The sequence below is a fragment of the Taudactylus pleione genome, unplaced genomic scaffold (assembly GCF_031769625.1).
Source record: "Taudactylus pleione unplaced genomic scaffold, aTauple2 ptg000421l, whole genome shotgun sequence".
NCBI classification, from domain to species: domain Eukaryota; kingdom Metazoa; phylum Chordata; class Amphibia; order Anura; family Myobatrachidae; genus Taudactylus; species Taudactylus pleione.
In genome coordinates this window covers 375,269-401,713 of record NW_028284823.1, presented here as the reverse complement: position 1 = coordinate 401,713, position 26,445 = coordinate 375,269, and the positions used below count along the sequence as shown (strand labels likewise).

Below are 26,445 nucleotides of genomic sequence, written 5' to 3'. Positions count from 1 at the left end.
CTCGACCGGCTGTCTGGCCTCCTTCGGCATTAGATTTTTTTTTTTGGTTCTATTTTCCAAATAAATTTATTAAGACAAATATACGTTGTGGCTCATTTTTAAAAACCAAAACCAAGATAGTTTAGCCTGACATAAGTAGACTGTTCCTGCAAGGATTTCCCTTTTTTAAAAGTTAGATTGTGTTTTGTCTTTGTATGTCAAACAGACACCAGAAACACATAACAGTAACAATGTAATTTCCCTTTTTGGGTGTAGTGTCAATTACAGATTTCTACATTTTCCAGGTTCCTACTTGGTGCGCAAGCTGCTTAGGCCAATCTTACAAATCCCAAGGTTGGGCCAGGCTTCCTTTTGGTGTGGATTGGGAAGCTGAAAACATATTTCAGTTTTGCTCAACTGGCGTCAGTACTGGTTTACCCCTTAGTCAAATGTAACTTGTGTTAACCTGGTTACACTTGCTGTTAACGTCCCAAAAAAGGAAGACCATTTCACTCTTCAAACATTTATTCACAACATAACAGAGAAAACAAAGTGGTCACTCCCAAAAAAAATACACAGTGATAAATTCAAATACAACACATACCAAGAAATAATTAAATAAAAACACAAAATCAAGAACTGGTTGACGAAGGACCATGCCAACATGATTCCACAAACATGGCGTTGCGATATGGGTTCCAGAATATATGCCCAAAAGGACCAGATCCAGGTTTGGTAAGGGTAGCAGGAAGTAGTGAGCGTTGGAGTGCCAAAGATTATGTGAACAAACAGAAGATGGTGAGAAAAATAAAAATAAATTAGATGTTCGCCAAAAAACACAAACACATTAGGTATAAACACTGGAGTTTTGTTCAAACTTACCTAAAAAATCTGGCCACCACATCATCGCGTATGGCCCCCCCACATACTGACCTTCGACCAACCTCGGGGGGGCCATCCTCAGGTAAGGCATCCTCTGGCTGCATTGGGACACCACTCCTTATGGCAATGTTGTGAAATATCCCACACAGGACCACAATTTTCGACACCATATCCGGCACATACATGAGCTCGCCACCAGAGCGGTGGAGGCATCTGAATCGGCCTTTTAAAAGGCCGATACAGCGCTCCACCACTTGCCTGGTGGCTGTAAGTGCGGAATTATACGCACTTTGTGGCCCTGGTGTGGGAGCCAAATAAGGAGTGAGCAGCCAGGACATGCAAGGGTATCCACTGTCTCCTGTGAACAAAAATAGACCACATCAGGAACACTGTGTATCAAGCTTAACATTGTTATGTACTAAAGGTCTCCACTTACCCAGAAGCCACGCATCACCAGCTTGTAGGTTGGTTAATTTCTGCCATATCCCTGATTGCCGGATGACGAAGGAGTCATGAGCACTTCCGGGTAATTTAGCATTCAGGGACAGGATCTGGAGGGAGGCATCACATACCACCATTACATTCAGGGAGTGATAGTGTTTCCTGTTTCTAAATATTGCCTCCAGCCATGCTGGAGGCTGAAGTGGTATGTGAGTACCATCCACAACCCCTATGATGTGTGGGAAGCCAGCTATTTGGTAAAAATTGGCCTTGGCCACACTAAGGGCACCCATATCCAAAGGCATTTTAATAAAATGATGGAGGTGCTTGAAAAGTGCCTCCATCACTGCCCTCAGGATCCTGGAAAAGGAGGATTGGGAGATGCCCACCACTATTCCCACCGTTGTTTGAAACGATCCTGAGGCACAGAAATGTAACACCGCCATAAATTGCGTCAGTGGTGGTATTGCTGTTGGACTGTCAATTTGCCGCTCAAGATCACTTTCTATTAATGAGAGAGTGTCTATGATGATTTTGGGAGGTAGACGGTAGCGTCTTAAAACCTCATCATCGGGCATTCCAAAAAGGGTGACACGTGTTCGAAATATCTGGGGCCTTGCATGCCTACGATGCCTACGCCTGGGACGAGTTTGAGGTTGGTCGTCTTCCGGGAGCAGGGCCAGAACAATTCGCCCCAGATCTACCTGAAATTCAAAGTTTACAATGTAAGGCTTTTGACCCACCCCAAAAGTAAGAAAAAACAACTTAGCTTTCTGATACCATCCATAGCTGCTTACATGCCGGGGTATTGTCATGATACGTATAAACTGTAAAAAAGCCAACAATGAGACTTCAAAAATTTAGAGGGTGTTTTTTTTGTTTAAAAATTGTTGCAAGCCAACACAGAAAATAGCGGAAAAACACATTTGGCCATCGATGAAAACGACATTGCACACCGTACGTCAAATAGGGTTCAAATGGACCCAAAAAATGGAAAAGGGAAAAGCAAAACTGGATTATATGATGAATAAGCCGTCAAAAATGCGGTAATTAAATCGCAAATGCAAGTCGCTACACCAACAGTCAAAAATGCGGTAATTAATTCGCAAATGCAAGTCACTACACCAACAGTCAAAAATGCGGTAATTAATTCGCAAATGCAAGTCCCTACACCAACAGTCAAAAATGCGGTAATTAATTCGCAAATGCAAGTCGCTACACCAACAGTCAAAAATGCGGTAATTAATTCGCAAATGCAAGTCACTACACCAACAGTCAAAAATGCGGTAATTAATTCGCAAATGCAAGTCACTACACCAACAGTCAAAAATGCGGTAATTAATTCGCAAATGCAAGTCACTACACCAACAGTCAAAAATGCGGTAATTAATTCGCAAGTGCAAGTCGCTACACCAACAGTCAAAAATGCGGTAATTAAATCGCAAATGCAAGTCACTACACCAACAGTCAAAAATGCGGTAATTAATTCGCAAATGCAAGTCACTACACCAACAGTCAAAAATGCGGTAATTAATTCGCAAATGCAAGTCACTACACCAACAGTCAAAAATGCGGTAATTAATTCGCAAATGCAAGTCACTACACCAACAGTCAAAAATGCGGTAATTAATTCGCAAATGCAAGACAAAAAATGGACTTACCCAACTCGAATATATAAGATTTCCACAAAAAACTTCTTTGGGTCCGAAAACCAAAAAAAACTAAAAAAGATGAAATGAGTGTTAAACAAATTAACGAACCACAAAACAGAAGAATACACCAATTGGCCACAAATTTGAATGCACAAAACTTACCAAATCAGGAAAGGATGTGGAAAAAATGAAAAAAATGCGAACGGAAAAACCAAAGAAATGTAGCAAAAACAAACAAAAAACCAACTCTGCCAAATCCTCCAACCGCAAACAACCAAATCCAAACCACTTAACCGACAACACTCCAACAACCCCACCTCGACTCCACACACACCAAGCCATAAATAGTGTTTATTTTCCCGCACAAATTAAGGATGAATCATAGGGACGCACAATCAATGATGCGGCCGCAAACTAAGGACGCATGTATAAATACGTCACGAAATCACATAGAATTTCTGGATGATTTCATGCTGGAAGCAGAGACATGGCTTCAAACCAGGGAAACAATGGTCAAAATTGCGGCGGTAAGGCCTTCATGCATTTTGTGTCAATGATTCTTTTAAAACATAATATTGTGCAAGTTGTGAAGTGGCTAAATCTGCATATTTACCCAAATAGGTGAGGAGGATGACATGGAAGAGACTGCTGGCCCCAGTCAACCCGCCAAAGCTGGCAAAAAAAAAAGGCAGCCACATTTCACAAGCAAGGAGATGGAGGTTTTGATCCAGAAGTGCGTTGACATCCTGCCCCAGGCAGCCAGGAATATGAGCCAAAGCCAGAAGTGGAGAATGTGGGAGGAGGTCGCCGTTGCTGTCAATAGGGTGGGTGATTATGTCCGTCTAGCCCGGGATGTCAAACGGCGGTAAGTAAACACTTTCCCATCCTATAAACAAACCCCATTGTAAAAAAAAGGATAATGGTTCCAAATTCATTCCACAGATGGGCAGACTTCAAATATCGTCTCAAACAAAAACTTGCCGACAGGGCTAGGCATGCAAGGGGGACAGGTGGGGGTCCCACCCCTGTGTCATTGGAGTTGACAGACTTAGAAGAGATGGCACAGGGGTGTGTGCAGGCTGTGGAGGTGTTTGGCGTGTCCAACATGGATATGGACATGCCAGACTTTGCGGCTCCTCATGTTGGCCAAGGTAAGTCTTGTGATGTCACCAACTCAGAAATGCTATTGTGCCAATATGTAGATTCTAATGTGAGTCTTTTCTCCAATTTCCTAACAGAGACAGAGGCGGATGAGTCTGCTCCAGAGGGGAGCCTTGGGCGCAGAATTTCTGCTGGCTCTGCAGGGGAGGAACCAGTACATCCGGCTGAGGACCCTGCAGAAGCCAGTCCAGGGCGTGCCCCCTCGCAGGCAGTGGGCCTCCTCACAGAACTCAATTTTAAATCGGATTGCCATACGGAGATTCTGCAGAGGATGGACGCCAGTCTGATACGGGTGGCTGAGGCCCTGGAGCAAAATGCTGCGGCCAACGTGACCATTGGTCAGGCCCTGGCGGAAAATACCAGGGCCAACATCCGCATCGCCGATGCCCTGGAGCAGCTCGTTCGCCAGCACATGGTGGAGCCGACCTCCCTTCCTGCCGGAACATCCGGATCCTCCACCTCTGGCACAACATCAGCCAATCCTCCAAATGTGCCTAGCCCTGTGCCTAGTCCAGAGGCCACAACATCTGCCTCTGGACAGGCCAGCCCGATGGCATCCCGGACCCGGTCTGGCGCCCACCCTCACCCAGCCAAACGGGCGAGAAAACGGTGACAGCAATGGCGACTTTTCCCACACTCCTTCTGTGCTTGGCTCATATTCCTTTCTGGTCAAAACTTCCCTCTCCTTTCTTGTGAAATGTTTTTAAATTTTGTATTTACGCTTATGTTAGTAGTTATGTTATATTTTTTTTTGGATCAAATATCTTGGCCACAAAAAAAGGCAATACAATATTAGGCCAATTTGTTTGTGTGTAAACAATAAATTAAAAACAAAACACTGACATTGTATTGTGACATTATTGTACAAATGGGTTACATTTAATCCTGGCCTTAAACGCAAAAACTGACCCTCTTTAAAAAAAAAAAAGGCCTCTTTAAGGAACGTTTAAAAAATCACATAGCGATGCAAATTCCACAGTAAACCAAAAAAAAGGGGAGCTAATTAAAAGATGATGACATTATTGTTACAATAGGCCATAACCACCAAATTGTGGCCAAAATAAAACCCCAAAAATGTACGCTAATTGATTGTGTAATCATGACATTAGCAGCTCTGATTTCCACCTGCGTACGCTTTTGTGCTATCCCAATAAACTGCTTTCCAAACACATACCAAGCCGGATTTCAATCCAACACTAATTACTTTACTGACCAGCCGCGATTAATCGCTGCACCATCGTGGAGTCCCGGGACGGAGGAGAAGGCCATCGCCAATGTGGTCGAGTAATCCTGACCCTAAGCTGTGCGAGCATTTTGAAGGGAAAGCGGATGTTTCAGTGACGTATGAGACGGTCCGAACACATTTGACGTTCGCATCTGCTAATGTATGTACGCCCCAAAAACGCCTCGCCACGCCTGCGTTTTTTCATCTCCACCCCCGTCAACACCCAAAAACGCCCTGTTCTGTCAATCACATTTGACATGTCACTTCCTGTACGCTATTTTAGGAACGAGAGAAAAAAAGCTCGCGATCTGCCGTACGCACATGCGCAGTGTAACACCGACGCATGCGCGGTTAGTCAACATCGGAACGCAACGAGCGTACTGTTGTTAACGTGCGGCTCTGAATGAGGGCCAATGTCCAGTGGATCGCTGGTTTTGGACACTGATCGTCAGATTGGGTCGGTGTCGGCAAAATGGGAAATCGGGGCTCAGGTGTATTGGGTCATTTAGTCACTTTCTTGTTTTGTTCATACTTCATACTGTTTCTGTTTTTGTACATTGTAAGGTGCTTTGGACCCCTTGGGGCGCCATATAAATGAAGGATAATAATAATAATAATAATAATAATAATAATAATAATAATAATAATAATAATTCAAGTTGGGCTACCTTTCTGATGGTGGGCAGTCCTGTAAACTGTGTACACTCTATTTAAGCTCTGTCTATGTCACTGTGACCACAGGACCCCAAATATGTTGGTGCTTAGCACATAAGCTTCCATGATGTGGGCACGGGTGTTGTCATCTTGCTTAGTGCCGACGTTGTACAAATGCTGGGCACCACTCCATCTACAGTATTTAACAAATATAAATAAAACTTGTTTACACACCTTATCCTCCAGCTCCAAAATCTGTAGTTATATAATACAACATGTATTTACATTTTCAACGCCAAGCTCCTTCTGAATGAATTGTAAATATTGCATACACAATCCTCCAGCACAATACTTATAGCAAAGTCTAAATGCTATTCTTAAAATATTGGCCCTGATTCAGAGCCGCTCGCGAGCGATGTGCGCTCGCAAGCGGCCCGATGTTTCTGCACTGCGCATGCACCGCGTCCGGCGTGTGCATGTGCGCGAGCCCCGCTGAGCGACTGCAGTTCAGTCGCTACGGGGCTCGCAACAAGACGGGGCGGCTATCGATGGTGAGTGACAGCTCATCCCGTTTTGTGGGCGGGTAGGAGGGGGTGGCTGGACAAACGCAGGCGTTCCCTTAGGAACACTTGACGTTTGTTGGGAGGTCTTACTGCCATCACTACTGATGTCAGTAGTGGACTTCCTGCTCTACAGTCAGGTGCATAAATATTGGGACATTGGCCCTCATTCAGAGCCACTCGCTAGCGGCAGTACGCTCGTTCCGAGCAATGTTCGCACATCTGCGCATGCGTACGGATCGTTATACGCATGCGCGAACCAGTCAGTGCGGCCGAAATTCATGTGCTCGCAATATAGCGAATGCCTGCTATTTTGAGTGACAGAATGAGGCGTATGTGGGTGGTAACAGGGGAAGGTGCTTGAAAATGGGGAGTGGAGATCCGAACGCAGGCGTGCTTAAAGGTCAAAACGGGCGTTTAATGGGTGTGCATAATTAATACCGCAGCGTCATTGACCACGTCACTGGGTTATTTTATAGCCAGAACTGCTCGCAAGATTGTGGTAGCAAAAACCAACCACAGGAATTGCGAGCAGTTCATACGCTGGTCGATGTACTCGATTAATCTAATAAATAGCGGACATGACGTATGGTGCGAGCGGCCAGGGGGCGTTTTTAACAAATAAACGAGCGTATGTTTTGCTCGCTCGTTCAAACTTAGAGGTGTGAACAGACTGCAATTTGCGAACGGATCATTTGAATAGCCACCCCTTGTTTTTGAACGAACGACCGCAAATAGCGAACGGCTCTGAATCAGGCCCATTGACAGAATTTTCCTATTTTGGCCTCTATTCACCACCACAATGGCTTTGAAATGAAACAAACAAGATGCGCTTTAACTGCAGACTTTCAGATTGAATTTGAGGGTAATTACATCCAAATCAGGTGAACGGTGTAGGAATTACAACGGTTTCTATATGTGCCTCCCACTTTTTAAGGGGCCAAAAGTAATGGGACAAACTAAACAATCCTAAATCTAACTTTCACTTTTAATACTTTGTTGCAAATCCTTTGCAGGCAATTATAGCCTGAAGTCTGGAATGCATAGACATCACCAGACGCTGGGTTTCATCCATGGTGATGCTCTGCCAGGCCTCTACTGCAAATGTCTTCAGTTCCTGCTTGTTCTTGGGGCATTTTCCCTTCAGTTTTGTTTTCATCAAGTGAAATGCATGCTCAATCGGATTCAGGTCAGCGGATTGACTTGGCCATTGCATAACATTCCACTTTTTAGCCTTAAAAAACTCTTTGGTTGCTTTTGCAGTATGCTTCGGGTCATTGTCCATCTGCACTGTGAAGCGCCGTCCAATGAGTTCTGAAGCATTTGACTGAATATGAGCATATAATATTGCCCGAAACACTTCAGAATTCATTCTGCTGCTTTTGTCAGCAGTCACATCATCAATAAATACAAGGGAACCAGTTCCATTGGCAGCCATACATGCCCACGCCATGACACTACCACCACCATGCTTCACTGATGAGGAGGTATGTTTTGGATCATGAGCAGTTCCTTTCCTTCTCCATACTCTTCTCTTCCCATCACTCTGGTACAAGTTGATCTTTGTCTCATCTGTCCATAGGATGTTGTTCCAGAACTGTAATGGCTTTTTTGATGTTGTTTGGCAAACTCTAATCTGGTCTTCCTGTTTTTGTGGCTCACCAATGGTTTACATCTTGTGGTGAACCCTCTATATTACTCTTGTGAAGTCTTCTCTTGATTGTTGACTTTGACACATATACACCTACCTCCTGGAGAGTGTTCTCGATTTGGCCAACTGTTGTGAAGGGGTTTTTCTTCACCAGGGAAATAATTCTTCTGTCATCCACCACAGTTGTTTGCCGTGGTCTTCCGGGTCTTTTGGTGTTGCTGAGCTCTCCGGTGCGTTCTTTCTTTTTAAGAATGTTCCAAACAGTTGATTTGGCCACACCTAATGTTTTTGCTGTCTCTCTGATGGGTTTGTTTTGATTTTTCAGTCTAATGATGGCTTGCTTCACTGATAGTGACAGCTCTTTGGATCTCATATAGAGAGTCGACAGCAACTGATTCCAAATGCAAATGTCACACCTAGAATCAACTCCAGACCTTTTACCTGCTTAATTGATAATGAGGGAATAGCCCACACCTGTCCATGAAATAGCTTTTGAGTTGCTAGTCCCATTACTTTTGGCCCCTTAAAAAGTGGGAGGCACATATAGAAACCGTTGTAATTCCTACACCGTTCACCTGATTTGGATGTAATTACCCTCAAATTAAATCTGAAAGTCTGCAGTTAAAGCAGATCTTGTTTGTTTCATTTGAAAGCCATTGTGGTGGTGAATAGAGGCCAAAATATGAAAATTCTGTCAATGTCCCAATATTTATGCACCTGACTGTATTAGAGCAGGAAGTCCACTCTGCCTTGCGGAAGCCTAGACCCTACCATAGGGTCTCGTCGCAAGGCCGATGGTCGCAATTATCACGATGGTCTCCTGGCCACTCGCACAAGCTGTGGGTGGTCTCCCACAGCTCTGCGAGCGGCCCGGAGAAAAAAATAAATAAAAAACGACCACAAACCAAGCGAGCGGCCAGCGGCTGTGAGCGGGTCTGAATCAGGGCCATAGTCTCCTCACTCCGCCAGCACTGCACTCACTCTTAATCACTGCATTTTTATACCAGGTTACATACAAGATATTGCTGGCACCTGGAGCAGTAGTTCCACAGTCACACAGAATTACAACTTACTGTAACATCACCGTCCTCTACACCAGGGACTCTTCTTGCAGCTCATGTCCATCCTCTCAACCAGGGCCTTAATGCTGTGATGCATATCACAGTGACCACCTTCACAGTATGGGAGAACTCTTCAAGGGGACTTTCCACCTGTTGCTGCTGCACATCCACACCTGTTGCTGCTGCATATCACAACTCAATAGCCATGCTTCTCCATTAGCCATGCTTCTCCATTAGCGATGCTTCCTAAATCGAGCAAACACATTATGGGGGAATATTACTAACAGGAGACACTCAGACTGTCTGGGCTCTATCAATGTTATCACTTTGTTTACCTCTCCAGCTATTCCATCCTTGGGGTCTCCTCTTCCCATCTTTGGGGTCTACTTACTAAGCATTGAATGGAGATAAAATGGACAGAGGTAAAGTACCAAGCAATCAGCTCCTGTCATTTTTTAAACGCAGCCTGTGACATGGCAGTTAGGAACTGATTGGCTGGTACATTATCTCCATCCAAGGCTTAGTAAATAGACCCCTAAGTCTGGTGCTCCATGCGGCATCTTGCAGCAACCACTAGCCTCTCTGGCTGCTGAAGTTTTCCATGGAGCCTCTCTCCTCTTGGCATGGGGGCTCTTTCAATTCAGTCATACATTTAAAGCCATTAAGGCTTGAGGGCGCGACCCGCTCCCTGGGATGCTGAGGGGGGCTGAGACCTGCTCCCCTTCTGTCTAAAATTTGCCGGCCAGCCCCTGATTGTATGTAACTACATAACATGTTGGAGTTATATAATTAAAAGATAAAAATATTGCTAAAGTGATGTGAAACAGGGCCGTATTATTCATAAAGCTGACTAGGCTGAAGCCTAGAGACCCCAAAGGCATAAGGGAGAAGTTGCATGGCACACTTGTAGTCTGCTGAGGCTTGCTTTCAGACAATGGGGGGGAGGAGACAGTGGTCCAATAGCGCACTAGCATCAGGGTTGTTACACCTCCATGAGAGGACACGTGACCACCACCATCACAGCTACTGTCACTGCCGCTACCTAGAAGAAGTTCTTTCTCCTCCAGACCTCAGCACACACAGAAACAGGAGATTCCGCAGGACTTGCAGAGATTCCGGTCGCCCATTAGAGAACCACCACCGAATGCAGAGAAAGGATGGACGCTGCAGCCTACTGGTAAGTACCGGACGCCACCACGACACACGCATAAAGATATCCAAAATTATGGCAACAACCTTCAGGATGAGGGAGATGTTTGTTGTGCACACCAGCAAGGGTCATCTTACACATCCCATTGGAAGTGTGTGACTGCACTATCAGTAAATGCTACACTGCAGACTCCATTATTGCCTTAGATCAGGGGTGGGGAACCTTTTTTCTGCCAAGGGCCATTTTGATATATATAACATTATTCGCGGGCTCGGTGACGCCACAAGGGGGCGGGCCACAATTGTCTGTGATTACAGCAATGCCCAGAGCATTCTGATGATGCTCCGGGGAGCTGTAAGGGCAGCGGTGTGATCATCTGAAGCATCCTAAGGACGCTCCAGGCGGCACTGCTTCATATATTCTGGCTGCAGGTTGCCATTTTAGGCACCCTGCTAGCCAGATGAGGCTAGCAGAAAAAAGCTCAGAGGGCCAGACCAAATGATTCCAAAGGCCTTATACGGCCCCCGGGCCTGAGGTTCCCCATCCCTGCCTTAGATATTATACACTCCTTTCGTTTTAATCTTTTGGCCACTGTATTTGACCATATACTGTTGCTCATTTTCCACTTAAGCATACCAGACCCACTCAACACTCAACCTGTAGTGTGGTGAAACCGTGGCGTGTTCGAGGGGGCCCAAAATACCTGAAAGCCTAGGGGCCCAGCCATGGGGTAATACGGCTCTGTTTGGATCAGTATCTTATAATACATGTAGCTGGGAACCAATCTTTTTGAGCTTAAGCCAAGACACTGGGAAAAACTCCTCAGAAGAACATAGCAGAAATGAAATAAGTGCCTATTTATGTATAAGAAGATGTAAATGCATATATATGTAAGGGATGAAATTTCAATCCTGGCGTACAGAATGCCGGCCCTCACAATTCTGGTGCCGGCATCCCGACACCAGTCAGAATCCCGGCACCAGCATCCCAACCGCCGCCATCGCAACGGTAAGTAGTGGGGTTAGGGGGAGGGTTAGGGGTTAGGGTAAGGCACTAGGAGGAGGGGTAGGGTTAGAATATCTACCAACAGGTGTCAGTATTCTAACCCTGTCGGGAAGCTGACATCGGGATTCTGACTGCCGGGATCCAAATTGCCGGCATCCTGTACCCAACCCATATGTATAACTAGCTGGGATACCCGGCGATGCCCGGGTTGAAGACTAGGCCCTTAAGTACACCTACAGCCTTTATTTGTTTACATTGTCCTCGCCTATAACCCCATTCCATTGATCCTGAAAAGGACCCCACTGTTTGCTAACATACATGCAAACAGTGGTGTAACTACCATGGGTGCAAGGGGTGCGGCTGCTATGGTGCCCAAACTGCCTCTGTGGCCCACCGCTCCCCCTGCATCCAGTCATGCACACAAGGTGGGCCGGTTCAGTCAAGGCCGCCGAGGGGGCCCAGGTGTCAGCAGTGTTGATATGGTGCTGGCATGCCAGCTAATTACAGGTGGCACACTAGCAGCAGTCATGGAGAGACAGCGCCGCCTGTCACGAGGCAATCAGAGCTTGCGGATTGGCAGCCAATCAGCAGTGGCGGTTCCAGATTGGCTGGCAGTCTGCGAGCTCCAATTGGCTCGCAACCGATGCCAGATGCAAATTGCACCAGCTGTCCATGTTTGCCCCAAATCCACACCAGCTGGCTGCTGATGGTACACAGGGGGAGGCGAGAGGCTGCTGGAGGGACACGGGCAGGTCAGTTGCTGGGGGGGGGCATAATGTATCCCGGGTATATATTTTTGTGTAACAGTGTTCGGTTCTGGCAAAGTTCAAACCTAGGCAAAATCTTATCCTAGTCAAACTACACCATCCTGCCAAATTTGTTAGAGCTAAGTCCAAAACTCTCACCAGACATAAAGGACAAACAATTGGAGAGACAGACACACTTTCTCGCTTATTATATAGAGTGTCTATTTATGTATAAGACGATGTGAGCGCCTATATATGTATAACAAGATGTATGTGACTATTTATGTATAATGGATGATGAAGATGAGGGTTCTCTTTTTACATTAAAACTAATGAGTTTTGTATTTATTTTTAAAATCTGTGAATATATTTGGGTAGTTATTCATAACTTCTTATCTTTAATGACTAACGTCTTGAATCTTTCCAAATGTAGTTCCCATATCATTTCTGCATTTTGAGTGACAAGCACACAGTGCAGTTACTTAGTATTTGCATATCCTCATAGTCACAAACACTGGAAAAACTATTTTTAGGGACATGTTCCAGAAGAGCATGTGAATCTGTGTATATTGTGTAGAACTCCTCATAGATATAAGCTTCTGCATAAGGCAAATGTACAATAACTGCTGGACTCGATCATTGCAGAATTCTATTACTATATACAGACAAAGGACAATACACCTACTCAGATTGGTCTGACGAGATGTAACAATAATACAGTTCTACTACTCCATGGGGCATATTTATCACAATCCGCATTTTTAATGTGATATATTTTTTACGCTTTAAATAGCAAAGTGGAAATGTACATTTTCTTTTTTTTTTCAAAAACAATTTTTATTTTTATTTTATATACTCATAAATGCAAACACACAAGCACATTTTCATACGTATTTAGCATCAATCTCTTGCTGGGAGACTGACTCTGATAGGAGCCCGTCCTGTCAAAGAGCTATAAGCAGAGTGATAGCTTATGCTGTCACTTTGCTTCCAGGTTCGATGTCTGTGCACATACTGTACATGCATGGCCGTCAGCCGGTGCATACATCAGTGGGGCTGACGGGGAGGGATCCAGGGGTCAGAGGTGTCACCAGCTGTGGGGACACATGGTGCGGCACTTATCTACCCTGTGGGTGTGCGAAAGGGGGACCTATTCGGTGACGCCATCTGAGGGGGTGAGACCAAAATAGCAGATCAGCTCTGTTATTTTGGTATCACCCCCTAGGATGGTGTCACCTGGTGCTGCCCGCACCCCTAGTGACACCACTATCTGGGATAATCCTCTCTAAAACAATCCCTGATACAGTAGCCCATATGCAATTATAGGCTAGCATCATCTGGAGTTTGGCATTCCGGAGCATAGTAGAAAACTATGGGGGCTGCTTTGTGGTCAGAAAAGTAGGGACTAAGGTCCCTTCACATTAAATCCCAGGATCCCTAATATATGCAGTTACCCCATTGAAAATATATTTCTTTTCAGGGGACATCCGGCAACTTTTGTTATATGCCCCTATATGCCAGAGTTTCCCAAATCCAGTCCTCAAGACACATTAACAGTGCATGTTTTCTATATCTCCTTGCTGCAGCACAGGTATATTTTTTTTACCGACTGACAGTTTTAATACATCTACAGGTGATAATAATGATTTCACTTGCAATTCTGTTAGGAGACCTGTTAAACATGCACTGTTAGGGTTTTCTTTGGAATGGATTTGGTAAACACAAGTATATATAGAGGCGGTGTTAAGGAGTGATGGAGGGCTGTGAGCAGGTTCCTTGCGTGCCCCCTCCTCTATGGCAGCACAGTAGACCAAGGCTTTGTGCCAGAATCTACTGTGGAAATGCAGGTCCCTGGGAACATGGCGTCTGTGCCACGTTCCCAGAGATTTCTCTATTGCTCATGCGCAAAACACTGGAAAAATGTCTGCCATGCCATTTTCCCTGTGATTTCGGCTGTACTGCAGTGCCGACCGACGTGGGACTCCGGAGAGGTAAGTTTAATTATGGGTGCGTAATAAAACTACACCAATTATAGATACACCAATGCAGACATACCTATCTACCTTACGGACATGATTATGATATAATTCTATTACACTCTATTCAGACAAAAGATGCTACATACACCAAATGGACCTGTCCACTGGATTATAGTACCATTCTATTATGCTCTATACAGAGCGCATTACTCCTAAACAACATGACCTGACAAATTAACTTAGTCATAATACATTTCTATTACACTGTATACAGACATTGGATATACACAGGGGTGCCGAGAGGGGGGGGAGCGGGTACAAATTACCCGGGCCCGGGCTTGCTGGAGGGGCACTGTGGGGGCCCGGGGCCAGTACCGCTTCCCCCCCCTCTTTCATCACAGCAGCCCAGCACACGCTGCTGTGTGCTGGGCTGCACTGGGAGACTATGAAGCAGCCACAGCAGTCTGATATGCCTGTGGGGGGAGCAATCAAGCTGATTGCGCCCCCCACTGGTTATGCACCGGGCTGAGGGGGCCCAGAGCACGCTGCAAAACTTTTTTTTCCCTTGAATCGAGCGTGGCCACGCCTCCCGCGATTAGACCATGCCCCCTTTACCCGGGCCCACCGCGGATCTCGGCGGGCCTGGATATACAAACCTAACATGGGAATGCAGTCATAATGTCGACATCAGAATTTTGAATGTTATGATGTCAAAATGGTTGAAATGTTGACATCTACAAAATAAGGACATGGACAAAATATTGACATATGACATGTTGGCATAGTGAAAATGTTGACAGTAGTGTTAAGTTGCCCATCCACTAGAAGTCAGGCAAAAGACTGCATGATTACGACATTGTAATCGGGCAGTCGTTTGTCAGTCTGTGATGAGCCTGCACTGAATGAGCAGTCATTCAGTGCAGGCTCATCAATTATCTCCTAACATGCTGAACCTGACGTTATCGTCAGGTTGTCCAGCATGTTTGCCCGATGATAGATGTCTAAACGACCAGCGGGAGCGCACATCCCTGGTCGCTTTAGACATTTTTGCAAACGATTTGCAAACGATTTATGAACGATTGAACGATATCGTTATCATTCAATCGCTCAATTAAATCATCTAGTGGATGGGCACCTTTAGAGTTAGCTTTAGGGTTATCTGAAAAATTACTTGTAGACATTGTGACCACATCAACATGGTCACTGTCGACCTAATATACCGAACCCCTAACATGACCTGATCTCTACAAGTATGAATTTTGGGGTGTTTGGAATATAGATTTGGAATTTATATTCTCTGTAAAAGCGCTGCAGAATATATGTGCACTATATAAATAACTGGTAATAAATAATAATAATAAAGATGTTCTATATGTCTTTAATCTGTCAGGTAAACTTTAACACCCCCAGTGCAATGCCACAAATATTCACCTAAATCCCAAATACCTCTGTAGGGATTGAAGTGTGACCCATCAGACACCCTGCAGTAGTGCCCACAACCAGAGCCCTGGTAAGGTTTGTAACCTATATGTCTACTTCTTGCCCTACCTCCTATTACTTCCCCTCTCATTCTCCTCCCCTGTCACCTCCTCTGCTCCTCACACCCCTTCCATCACCTCAGCTCTCCCATCATATCAGCATCCCAAATCTCAGCCTGTCTCTCACTTCATCCATCCAAAGTCATCCTTCCCAGTCTTACACCCTTTCCTCTGCCCCATCCCCTTTACTCGTCCTCCTTCCCCCTACCGTCCTATCTCTCTACCTCTCTCCCTCCCCTGACCCATCTCTCCTTGTCCCTCCTGTGCCCCCCTCTCCCCCTCCCCCTGTCCCGGCTCGGAGCTCCCCCAGCCTCACACAGCTCAGAGCCTGTAATTACTTGGCCATGCGGGGAGGGAGCGGGCTGCCCCAGCCGGTCCCGAGGCTTTTCCTGCCGCAGCTGCAGTACAGGGATGTCTGTTTCTCACCGCCGCCCCCCCGGGCTGATCCTGCTGCTCATCCTCCTCTGCCTGCAGCCGGGAGCTACCTCCAGCGCTAAGGTAACAGGCATCCCACCTACCATCACACTGCACGCATGGCGCTATCACTGAGGGCAAGAGGTACATATGGGGCAGCCGGGGGTACTATGGGGATAAGTCAGGTACACACCATGCAGATAACATGTAGAGAACTTTTATTTACATACATGTCATTAACATGTCAATAAAGTTGAATCTACCACTACCACTACTACTACTACCACCACCACTACTACTACTACTACTACTATTACTACTACTACTACTACTACTACTACTACTACTACTACTACCACTACTACTACTACTACCACCACCACTACTACTACTACTACTACTACTACTACTACTACTACTACTACTACTACCACTAAATAATATATGATGTATTATTTTATGCATGGCAACATGCAGGTTTAACAACCTGGACATAAGTTTTTTGCAAGAAAAAAATAAATAAATATATATATATATATATATATATATATATATATATTTAGATATATTCATATAATATATACATACATATATGTGTGTGTGGAACAACATTTGAATAGTAATGGAGTATACTTTGTAATAGGAGAGTAGTATACTTTGCATATATAGTGCAGTGCAGTCAGAATAGCCATGTGTCTGCATAGTTTGTGTGTCTAGAATTATATGTCTGTTTAGAGTACTTTAATATATATATATATGTATGTATGGTGTGTGGGTGTGTGTCTCTTGTCTAGAGAGTCCTACAAACCAGGTATTAGGTAATATAGATAGATAGATAGATAGAGATGTATATATATATATATATATATACATATATATATATATATATATATATATATATTACCTAATACATTGTCTATAGGGCTCTCCCTGTGACTATGTTTTCTAAGCTGTATAGATAGATAGATGTACTGGACTATATCTATGTATCCATGTTGGTTTATTAATTTGGTACATCTCATTTGCAGGTTCTGCATCTACATGCATAGATAATGTGCTATATGACATCATACCGAGGTACACATAGGAGAGTGTAGTATGGACTGTTTGTCGTAACTGTGGCTATTGGAGGTATAACTGTAGCTATTGGAGGTATAACTGTAGCTATTTGTGTAACTGTAGCTATTGGAGGTATAACTGTAGCTATTGGAGGTATAACTGTGGCTATTTGTGTAACTGTAGCTATTGGAGGTATAACTGTAGCTATTGGAGGTATAACTGTAGCTATTGGAGGTATAACTGTAGCTATTTGTGTAACTGTAGCTATTGGAGGTATAACTGTAGCTATTTGTGTAACTGTAGCTATTGGAGGTATAACTGTGGCTATTTGTGTAACTGTAGCTATTGGAGGTATAACTGTAGCTATTTGTGTAACTGTAGCTATTGGAGGTATAACTGTAGCTATTTGTGTAACTGTAGCTATTGGAGGTATAACTGTAGCTATTGGAGGTATAACTGTAGCTATTGGAGGTATAACTGTAGCTATTTGTGTAACTGTAGCTATTGGAGGTATAACTGTAGCTATTTGTGTAACTGTAGCTATTGGAGGTATAACTGTAGCTATTTGTGTAACTGTAGCTATTGGAGGTATAACTGTAGCTATTTGTGTAACTGTAGCTATTGGAGGTATAACTGTAGCTATTGGGGTAATATAGCATTCACATCACAATCAGATTCAGACATTTCTAATTCTGTTTAGTCTTTACTACATTTTCATCCAGGTCATATTTTTGTGATCTTTTCCAACATAAATCTATGAGACATAGTGCACTTTTAACCCTTTGCATGACAGATTACCTGTAATACTTTGCAGAATTTTGTTTCAGTAGAGAGTTAATGGGAATTTATCCTCAGATGACAACACTAATGCGCTTGGTACTGTATGTGCTACGAGTCCCTGGAAAGCGTACAGATTACGCTCATTAAATGAAAAGAGTCACTTGCCTCAGGGCAGAAGGTTCTCAGGTTCTGTGCTATTGGGCTCAGAAATGTACAATGTGCAGAATCACCCTGGAATTTGCAAATTCAGTGGTTTGTGAATGGTAAGACCTCAGGTTACCCTTAGCACAAAAGGCACATGACTTTTCCTGCAGCCCCCCATGCAGCCAACTACCACTCTGCCATAGTGGTAATGGATTCTTTACATATTAACTCTTTCTCTCCTGTTCAAATGATGTATTCAACTTTTATTCATTATCATGGACAAAAAACATTCACAGGTTCCAGAATACAGATGTGGCTATTATACTTCATCTGTCAGCATTTACTGACCCTCTTTCTAAATTTCCCTCTTCCCCCGTCTATCACTTCACACCATCTCCCTAATCCTTTCCTTCTGCTCTTGCCCCCTCTAGCACTGAAGGGGTGTAACTCTGCTGGCGTCCCTTTTAAGTAGGAGATCAAACGTTTTAGCTGGAGGAGAGGTTTACAGCTTTTACCACCACCAGGCCTGGGGGTAGTGGAAGAAGAAACAAGGGGGGAGACAAATGACCTACACTTAGGGAGGATTTCTCCCGACATCTTTAAGATGAATCTCAATATTTAAGTTCTTCCTTTCTGGGAATTGTGAGTTTAATTCTGTTCTCGTCCTGTCTCTAATTGTTTTCTAAATTCCTTACATGTCTTTAGGATGCTCCTGTTCCTTTCTCTACCATCATGAAGGGTGCAGGAGAAAAAGGGGACAGTTTGGGTTGGCATGTATAACAATTCACAAACCTGTATCAATGGGCATTTCTAAGTTTCTGCATTGATGATGCCTTATTGCCATTTCCTACACCAATAATTCCCAAACTTTTTTGAATCGTGGCGTCCTAGTGCATCAGAATTGTTTTCATGGCACCCCTAAGCCAAAAGTTTGTTATTGAGAAATTCAGAAAAAAATGTAGTGAAGTAAATTGTGCTTATATGTCATCCTTAGGCTCATCTATATGGTGGGTGACAGGTGTGCGCTTCTGTTTATCCACATATTTGCATTACATTGACCATAAATAATTTGATTTGGTGCTGGACCACCAACCTGAGGCACCCCTGCAAGTGTCAGCGCACAGTTTGGGAACCACTGCCCTACCCTATAATGTTTCCCATTCCCTACCATTCCTATCTCTATCTATTTATCTATCTATCTATCTATCTATCTATCTATCTATCTATCTAAGGAAGAAGTGCCATGTATTGGGCAGTGGTGACGGTACACTCCGGGTACATATTTACAGCCCTAAGTAGGGTGAATCTATCTATCTATCTATCTATCTATCTATCTATCTATCTATCTATCTATCTATCGATCGATCGATCGATCGATCGATCGATCTATCTATCTAAACCCAAATATCTATCTAAACCCAAATATCTATCTATCTATCTATCTATCTATCTATCTATCCCCAAATATCTTCTATCTATCTATCTAAACCCAAATATCTATCTATCTATCTATCTATCTATCTATCTATCTATCTATCTAATCTATTCTACTGGTAACAAACACTAAATAATGAACAGGGCATGATTCAGATCCACACGCAATGCCGATATTTACGCAGTTTGATCGATTGTTAGTTATTGATCATGCATGGAAGCCATACTGCTCCGTGCAGTGATTGTTTAGCGATCATGCACCCAAAGAAGAATTACTTGCAAAGTGAATGACAGGTAGTCATTATTTGGGGGAGGGGTGTTTACAGAAACACAGGCGTGTCAGACCGTTTAAACACTGTTTTCAGGGCGTGCATAAATTAGCCACTGCGTCCTTGCTCGCAGCAGGAGAGCGTGTGCGTGAGCAGCAGATGTGAGATGCTTTCAGTGGGCGTCTCTAAGCACTGGCTGGCAGGTGAGTCATTACCATATTATTGCTATTGTGATCCCTGAGATATCGTAGCTGCGATGGCATTTGCGTGCGGATCTGAATCAGACCCACAGTCTGCAACAGTGTTATGCTTTATATTGTGTGAATTAGGACATTGTTACTAATACTTTATATAAAAATCATAATGTAACTACTCATTGTTCTTGCCATTACTTTTGTATTTTAACAAGTAAGTAAGTGACTCTAAAATATCCAAACTGAATCACCTCTTTAGTGGTGTAGTAATGATCTATTTAATGCCTAGGATGTTAGATATGTGACACTTCTGCTTCTGATTGGTGTTACTTTTGTGGTGCTGTGTTGTTTGCTGACGCTCTCTGGTCTTGTCAGGACAGCAGTGAGGTGTGGGATGAAGATGTGACTGAGTGGTGGGGTGAGTGGAGTTCGTGGTCCACATGCTCTAGAACCTGTGGAGGGGGAGTGATGTCTCGAGAAAGGCATTGTCTACGTCAGAGGTAGGTATTGTTAGGCTAGTACATTGCCATTTATGATGAAGGCTTTTCAAACATGTTCATTCACCTGAATAGCATGTGGTGAAGTTCCCCACGTGCTCCACAATATGCCTCCGCTGCCCTTATGTGAAGCTACATATAGCCAAATGACCATAAGTGTGTGTGTTTATGTCCTGGTTTGACTACACAGAGCTGCCAAATTTTGTCAGATTAGTCAGATCCGTGACTGGGGTACATCAGCATTTGTGTGTCATCTGCCCTACTGTATTACATCTTTTTATATTTGTATTGGGGAAACAATTGCATGTGATCATTTTATATAGCAAATCTGAATACAATCTTATTTGCTCACTGCTTCATATTGTGTGAAGCCAGCCCGGATTGCCTTATGCTAGAGCAAAGGGTCTGGCATTGACACTCACAAACCACAAGTAAGCAATTATATTTATTCCATAGTCTTGTGTGTCCTAGAACTGAGAGAAACAGTTTACGATTCACCTGTAAACATGGGGAATGTGTGAAATAAACCACTTGTTTTGTTGTGCAATCTAGTAATGTGTCTGTTCTCCTGCAGGCTCCTGACAGTTCCAGGAATGGATAGCACAGTTTGTGGAGGACAGTCTAAACAATATCATCTGTGTCAGAAACAGGTAAACAGGGAATCTGGACTGTTGTATTATATACTAGACAGTTATCCCCAGTGCTGTCTCTCTCTCTCTCTCTCTCTCTCTCTCTCTCTCTCTCTCTCTCTCTCTCTCTCACTTCACCCCTCCATATTGCAGTCCCCTCTTCCCCCCCACATTAATACCCTGTTCACACAGAGATTTGGACCTGGGACATTGCCACGCAATGCCAGATCATCCCGGGTCCTTTTTCTGTGTGAAACAGTCTACTCAGGTTTAAATTGCCGGGGCCTTGACTCTGGTCAATACCTGGGTTATTCCCGGGTCTGACCCGGGTTACAGTAAAATTATCTCATAGGCAGTTCAGGAGTGCTGACACCCACTTTATATGACTCATCTTTGGGAGCCTGTAATAAAACGTCCACTTCTAATTACTCACACATTTGTCAAGTTCACTAGTTTTTATCTTTGTCCCCCAACTTTGTTTTTTTTCACCCCCAAAATGAAAGTGATTTTTTTGGGGTGTTATTAAGTCTTTTTTTAATTTTTTTTTTACAGTTTACCTTTGGGGGCTGTCTGAAGGCTGCACGGGGGTTCCCGCAACGTTGTACCCCAAAACTCCAATTCTGCACTTTTTTCCGCCTGCTATTCATAGGCGATACTTTACCGCCTATTACATTGCATTGAGTTTCCGCCTATGTGGAAAGTCTTTCAAATTGAATACAGTGATACTTTTCTGCCTGGCGAAATGAAGTCATTGGCAAAACTTTTTCGCCGATTTCGGCTTTTCGCTCCAAATTGAATACGGGCCTTACATGGAACTTCTCTCCCAAATGTTAAGATGACATGGCTTTTACTGCTAGATTCTAACCAGGGCTGTAGAGAGCTGGCTTGGACCCGGGCATTACCTAATCGAGGGAGGCGTGGCCGCATCCCCTTAGGGAAAAAAAGCGTAGAAGGAGAGGGGGATGCTGTGAACCCCTCAGCCCAGTGCAAATCCAGTGGGGGAGTGATCAGTGTGATCGCTTTTCCCAACAGATAGAGAAGACTGCTGCTGTGAGCAGTCTCCCACTGCAGCCCAGTACACAGCAGCGTGTGCTGGGCTGCTGACAAGTAAGGGGGAGGGTGGGGTGTGGCATTGGACCTGGGCCCCCGCCGGGCCCCTCCAACAAGTCTGGGTAATTAATACCCGCACCCCCCCCTTTGGCACCCCTGATTCTAACATTCATTGAGCTGCTATCAATGTCCCCTGAGCTGAGATTCTGCCCTATTAGGCAGTGTGGAATAGACTGCCTATAAGCAATTTTCCTTTAAGGGAGATCTCCAGTCTTCTGCTATATTGAATGAAGGCTTCGCTCTTTGGGTTACACTAACTAGGACTGATGTTGAAGGTGTGCCTGTTAGAGGAAGGTATCTTGCATGTTTTCATACTGTGCATGCTCCAGAACCAGATGATGCAGAATTGTACAAACGTTAGTGTCATCTCTAGTTACATTGGAAGGAACTAGGCTGTAACGTGAAGTTCTCACATAAAGTAAAGTTCAGTGAGGGCCTGCTGACGCAGTTGCGGCCTGTGCAGTGTGGTATATAAGCGTAAATGATGCCTATTTTCAGATGATAACGCTTGTGCTTACTATAGGGCTGGTGCTAGTGTACAGCACTGATGAGTAGTATCAAACCAAGCAAAAGGATAGGGGGCACATGGAGGCGTACAACTACATGTAAGCAAATAGCACAATCTATGTCCAACTCAGCATCAGGGCTTCTGTTTGAGAACTTACTCTCCCCTATGCTGACATTGCTGCCAGTATGCTCCAGGCCAAATTACATCCAGCCCTAATAAGCCCAGCTAACATTCAAGTTGTTAGGCCTCTAGGATGGGCAGCCAGAGTGCCTTATGAGTAGCTCCCAAACTGGCGTTCTCCTTTAAGATATTTAAAATTCATAACCAGTATAATAATCATGTATCCTTGTACAGTATATTTGTGTACTTGTTTTATGACCTGTGCAACCCACACACACACTATACATAGCGCAGTCTGCATTCCCGCTGAACCTAAACACAGTTATTTATAAGGTGCCAAAATATTCTGCAGACGGGTATAATGGGAGGTGCGATTCTGCATAGAAATATGGACGGTATTAGAGGAAAATAGATACTTATGCTTCTTGTATATCAAGCGAAAATGATCTGCTAACTGCAGGTAACAATCTGTACGTGGCCACTGTCCCCCCATCTAAAACAACACAAGTGAATAGGATGTGACTGTTACCCACTACGCTTACTACATAACTCTGCACAACTGAAGTAAAACACTGTCATTATCCACACATAGCCCTGTAATTACTCTCACGTAAAGCATGTAATTACCCACATATAATCCTGTCTAAGTCATATATCATTGCGTGGACAGCAAATAACCGCGGCTTACTCATTCACAGCCATCGGTAGCCTGAAGGAGTGGCACGGGGCTGTGTATGGCCTTTGAAGCAGCCAGGGCTTTGTATTAATTCATATTATGCTGTGGAACTTAGAAGAAGAATGTGGCAAACAAGAAAACACATTTCACGGGGCGGAAAAGTGAAAAATAGATTCAGAGTCAGGACAAGCAGCATATATGGAGATATAAATACAGGGATATACTGTATACACATGTATCAGCCATCAGCCATAACATTAAAACCCCTGACAGGTGTTGTGAATAACATTGCTTGTGTCATTACAAGAACACCTGTCAAGGGTGGAAAATATTAGGCAACAAGTAAACACTCAGTTCTTTAAGTTGATGTGTTGGAAGCAGGACAAATGGACAAGTATAAGGATCTGAGTGACTTTGACAAAGGACAAATTGTGATGGCTAAACAACTGGGTCAGAGCATCTCGAAAACGGCAGGTTTGTGTGTGTGTTCCCAGTGTTCAGTGGTTAGTACCTACTAAAAGTGGTCTAAGGAAGGACAACCAGTGAACCGGCGACAGGGTCATGGGTGCCCAAGGCTCGTTGATGCGGGTGGGGAGTGAAGGCTAGCAGAAGAGCTACTATTGCACAAACTGCGGAAAAAGTGAATTCTGGCTATGTTAGGTGTTAGAACACACAGTGCATCACAGCTTGCTGCCTAGTTGCAGAGCGGTCAGAGTGCCCATGTTGACCCATGTCCGATGCCGAAAGCTCCTACAATGGATACATGAGCGCCAAACCTGGACCATAGTGCGATGGAAAAAGGTGGCCTGGTCTGATGTTTCACATTTTCATTTACATCATGTGGATGGCTGGGTACAAGTGCGTCGTTTACATTGGGAAGAGATGGCACCATGATGCACTATGGGAAGAAGGCAAGCCGGTAGAGGCAGTGTGATGCTCTGGACAATGTTCTACTGGGAAACCTTTTGGTCCTGGCATTCACGTGGATGTTACTTTGACATGTACCACCTACCTAAACATTGTTGCAGAAAAGGTACACCCCTTCGTGGCAACAGTATTCCCTGATGGCTGTGGCCTCTTTAATCAGGAAAATGCGCCCTGCTACACTGCAAAACTTGTTCAGGAATGGTTTTAGGAACATGACAAAGATTTCAAGGTGTTGGCATGGCCTCCAAATTCCCCAGATCTCAATCTGATTGAGCATCTGTGGGATGTGCTGGAAAGACAAATCCAAGCCATGGAGGCCCCACCTCACAGCTTATAGGCCTTAAAGGATCTTCTGCTAATGTCTTGGTGCCAGATTCCACAAGACACCTTCAGAGGTCTTGTGGAATCCATGCCTCGATGGATCAGAGCTGTATTGGTGGCACAAGGGGGACCTACACAATATTAGGCAGGTGGTTTTAATGCTATGGCTGATAGGCATAACAGTTCAGGAAGGCCCATCACTTCACCCCATTTCTGATACTGTCTGTCCTGATTGCAACAGCATCTTTGTGCTTACACTTTATTTCACACATGTGAAGTTGGTAAAAATCACTCAGCTACGAGTAGTAACTTTATACGGTATAAGCACCTCACATTTGATACACAGGCATTTCCTGAAAAATGGTATAATGCAAAAACCTTATTGCAGCAATAGCCCCAACTCTATGATATTTGTGATCTCTTAGAATCACATACTGTACAGCGGAATGGTCTAAAGTTTGCACTTGTAGTATTTAGAGTGGAGAGGATATTACTATTAATGAATTATTCAATACGGCTGGGGTTATTTTCATGGGGGTAATGAAGGATTGGCATCCTGGTGCCAATTCCCAAATATATTCAAAAGACAGTTGGAATTAAAGGCAATTATTTATGTATATCTGAATTTAACAAAGCTTATAAAAAGCAACTAGTCAGATTTTAGCTATTATTTATACAGTACATTCTAAAAAATGATAGCTACATTTTGATTGGTTGCTACTGACAACACCAACACTTTTCCTTTTTAGATGCTTTAGTACAGTAAATATGCTCATTATTTAATTTTATTTCAGAAATTCACCCATGTGTCCAGTGCTAGTCCATGGGCTTACGGTGTGCCTTTGTGTATTGCTGGCCTTTTCTGGATGCATTTTCCCACAATTCTTTTACATTTGTAAACATTGTTCAAATGACTTGTATCTTCAATAACGTATGGTTGTTCCATGGGTCTGAAGGTTCTGAACTGAATCTACATTAGCTTCCAAATAATGGGGCAGATGTATGAAGCTCTGGAAAGTGATAAAGTGGAGAGTGATAAATGACCAACCAGTCAGCTCCTAACTGTCATGTTACAGGCTGTGTTTGAAAAATGACAGTTAGGCGTTGATTGGCTGGTCATTTATCACTCTACAGTTTATCACTTCCCTGAGCTTCATACATTTGCCCGATGGGCTTAATTCAGACATGTAAGCTATTGCATTTACATCTGCGATCCTGTACGCAGCTGCTGTGCAAAAATATGCTAATGCTGTATCCGACTGAAAATGTTTTAAGACGCCAGTGGGGGATTTGCATATCCAAGCAAGTGCATACACAAGTGCCGCCATCGTCGCAGAACATTCGATAAATCATCCATCTGAGAAGTCCTATGGTCACACAGAATGGCCATCTGAACAGCAACATCGGAACCACTTTAACTGCATATGGGATTACAGGCACAGGTTACGACACGCCCCCCAAAAAACCAGGGCACTCCTGCGTTTTTTGCTGTCAGTCACTTTGCGAAGTAATCCTCACAGCCAGCAACATCGCTAAGGTACCTTGGCACATGCACAGTGTGATCGTGATGCATATACAGTCCACTGAAATTCGCTCAAATATTGAAATAACGTACATCTCTGATTCGGGCCCAATGTACAGTAAATAAAAGTCATGCTTGCCAACATCCTGGCTGCCCC

The 26,445-nt window shown here is 44.0% G+C and overlaps 1 protein-coding gene across 2 annotated transcripts in view; it reads left to right on the top strand.

The window, feature by feature from the left end:
• The first annotated feature begins 16,095 nt into the window (after positions 1–16,095).
• Positions 16,096–26,445, top strand: part of LOC148506184 (ADAMTS-like protein 2) — a 63,909-nt gene continuing 53,559 nt past the window's right edge. Inside the window, exons 1-3 of one of the 2 annotated variants that reach the window (XM_088447133.1) lie at positions 16,096–16,182; positions 20,354–20,478; positions 21,050–21,125. In XM_088447133.1, coding sequence (XP_088303259.1) covers positions 16,096–16,182; positions 20,354–20,478; positions 21,050–21,125 — 288 coding nt within the window. Of the gene's footprint in view, positions 16,183–20,353; positions 20,479–21,049; positions 21,126–26,445 lie in introns of those variants that run through there. The other variant, XM_088447132.1, reaches the window with a different exon arrangement.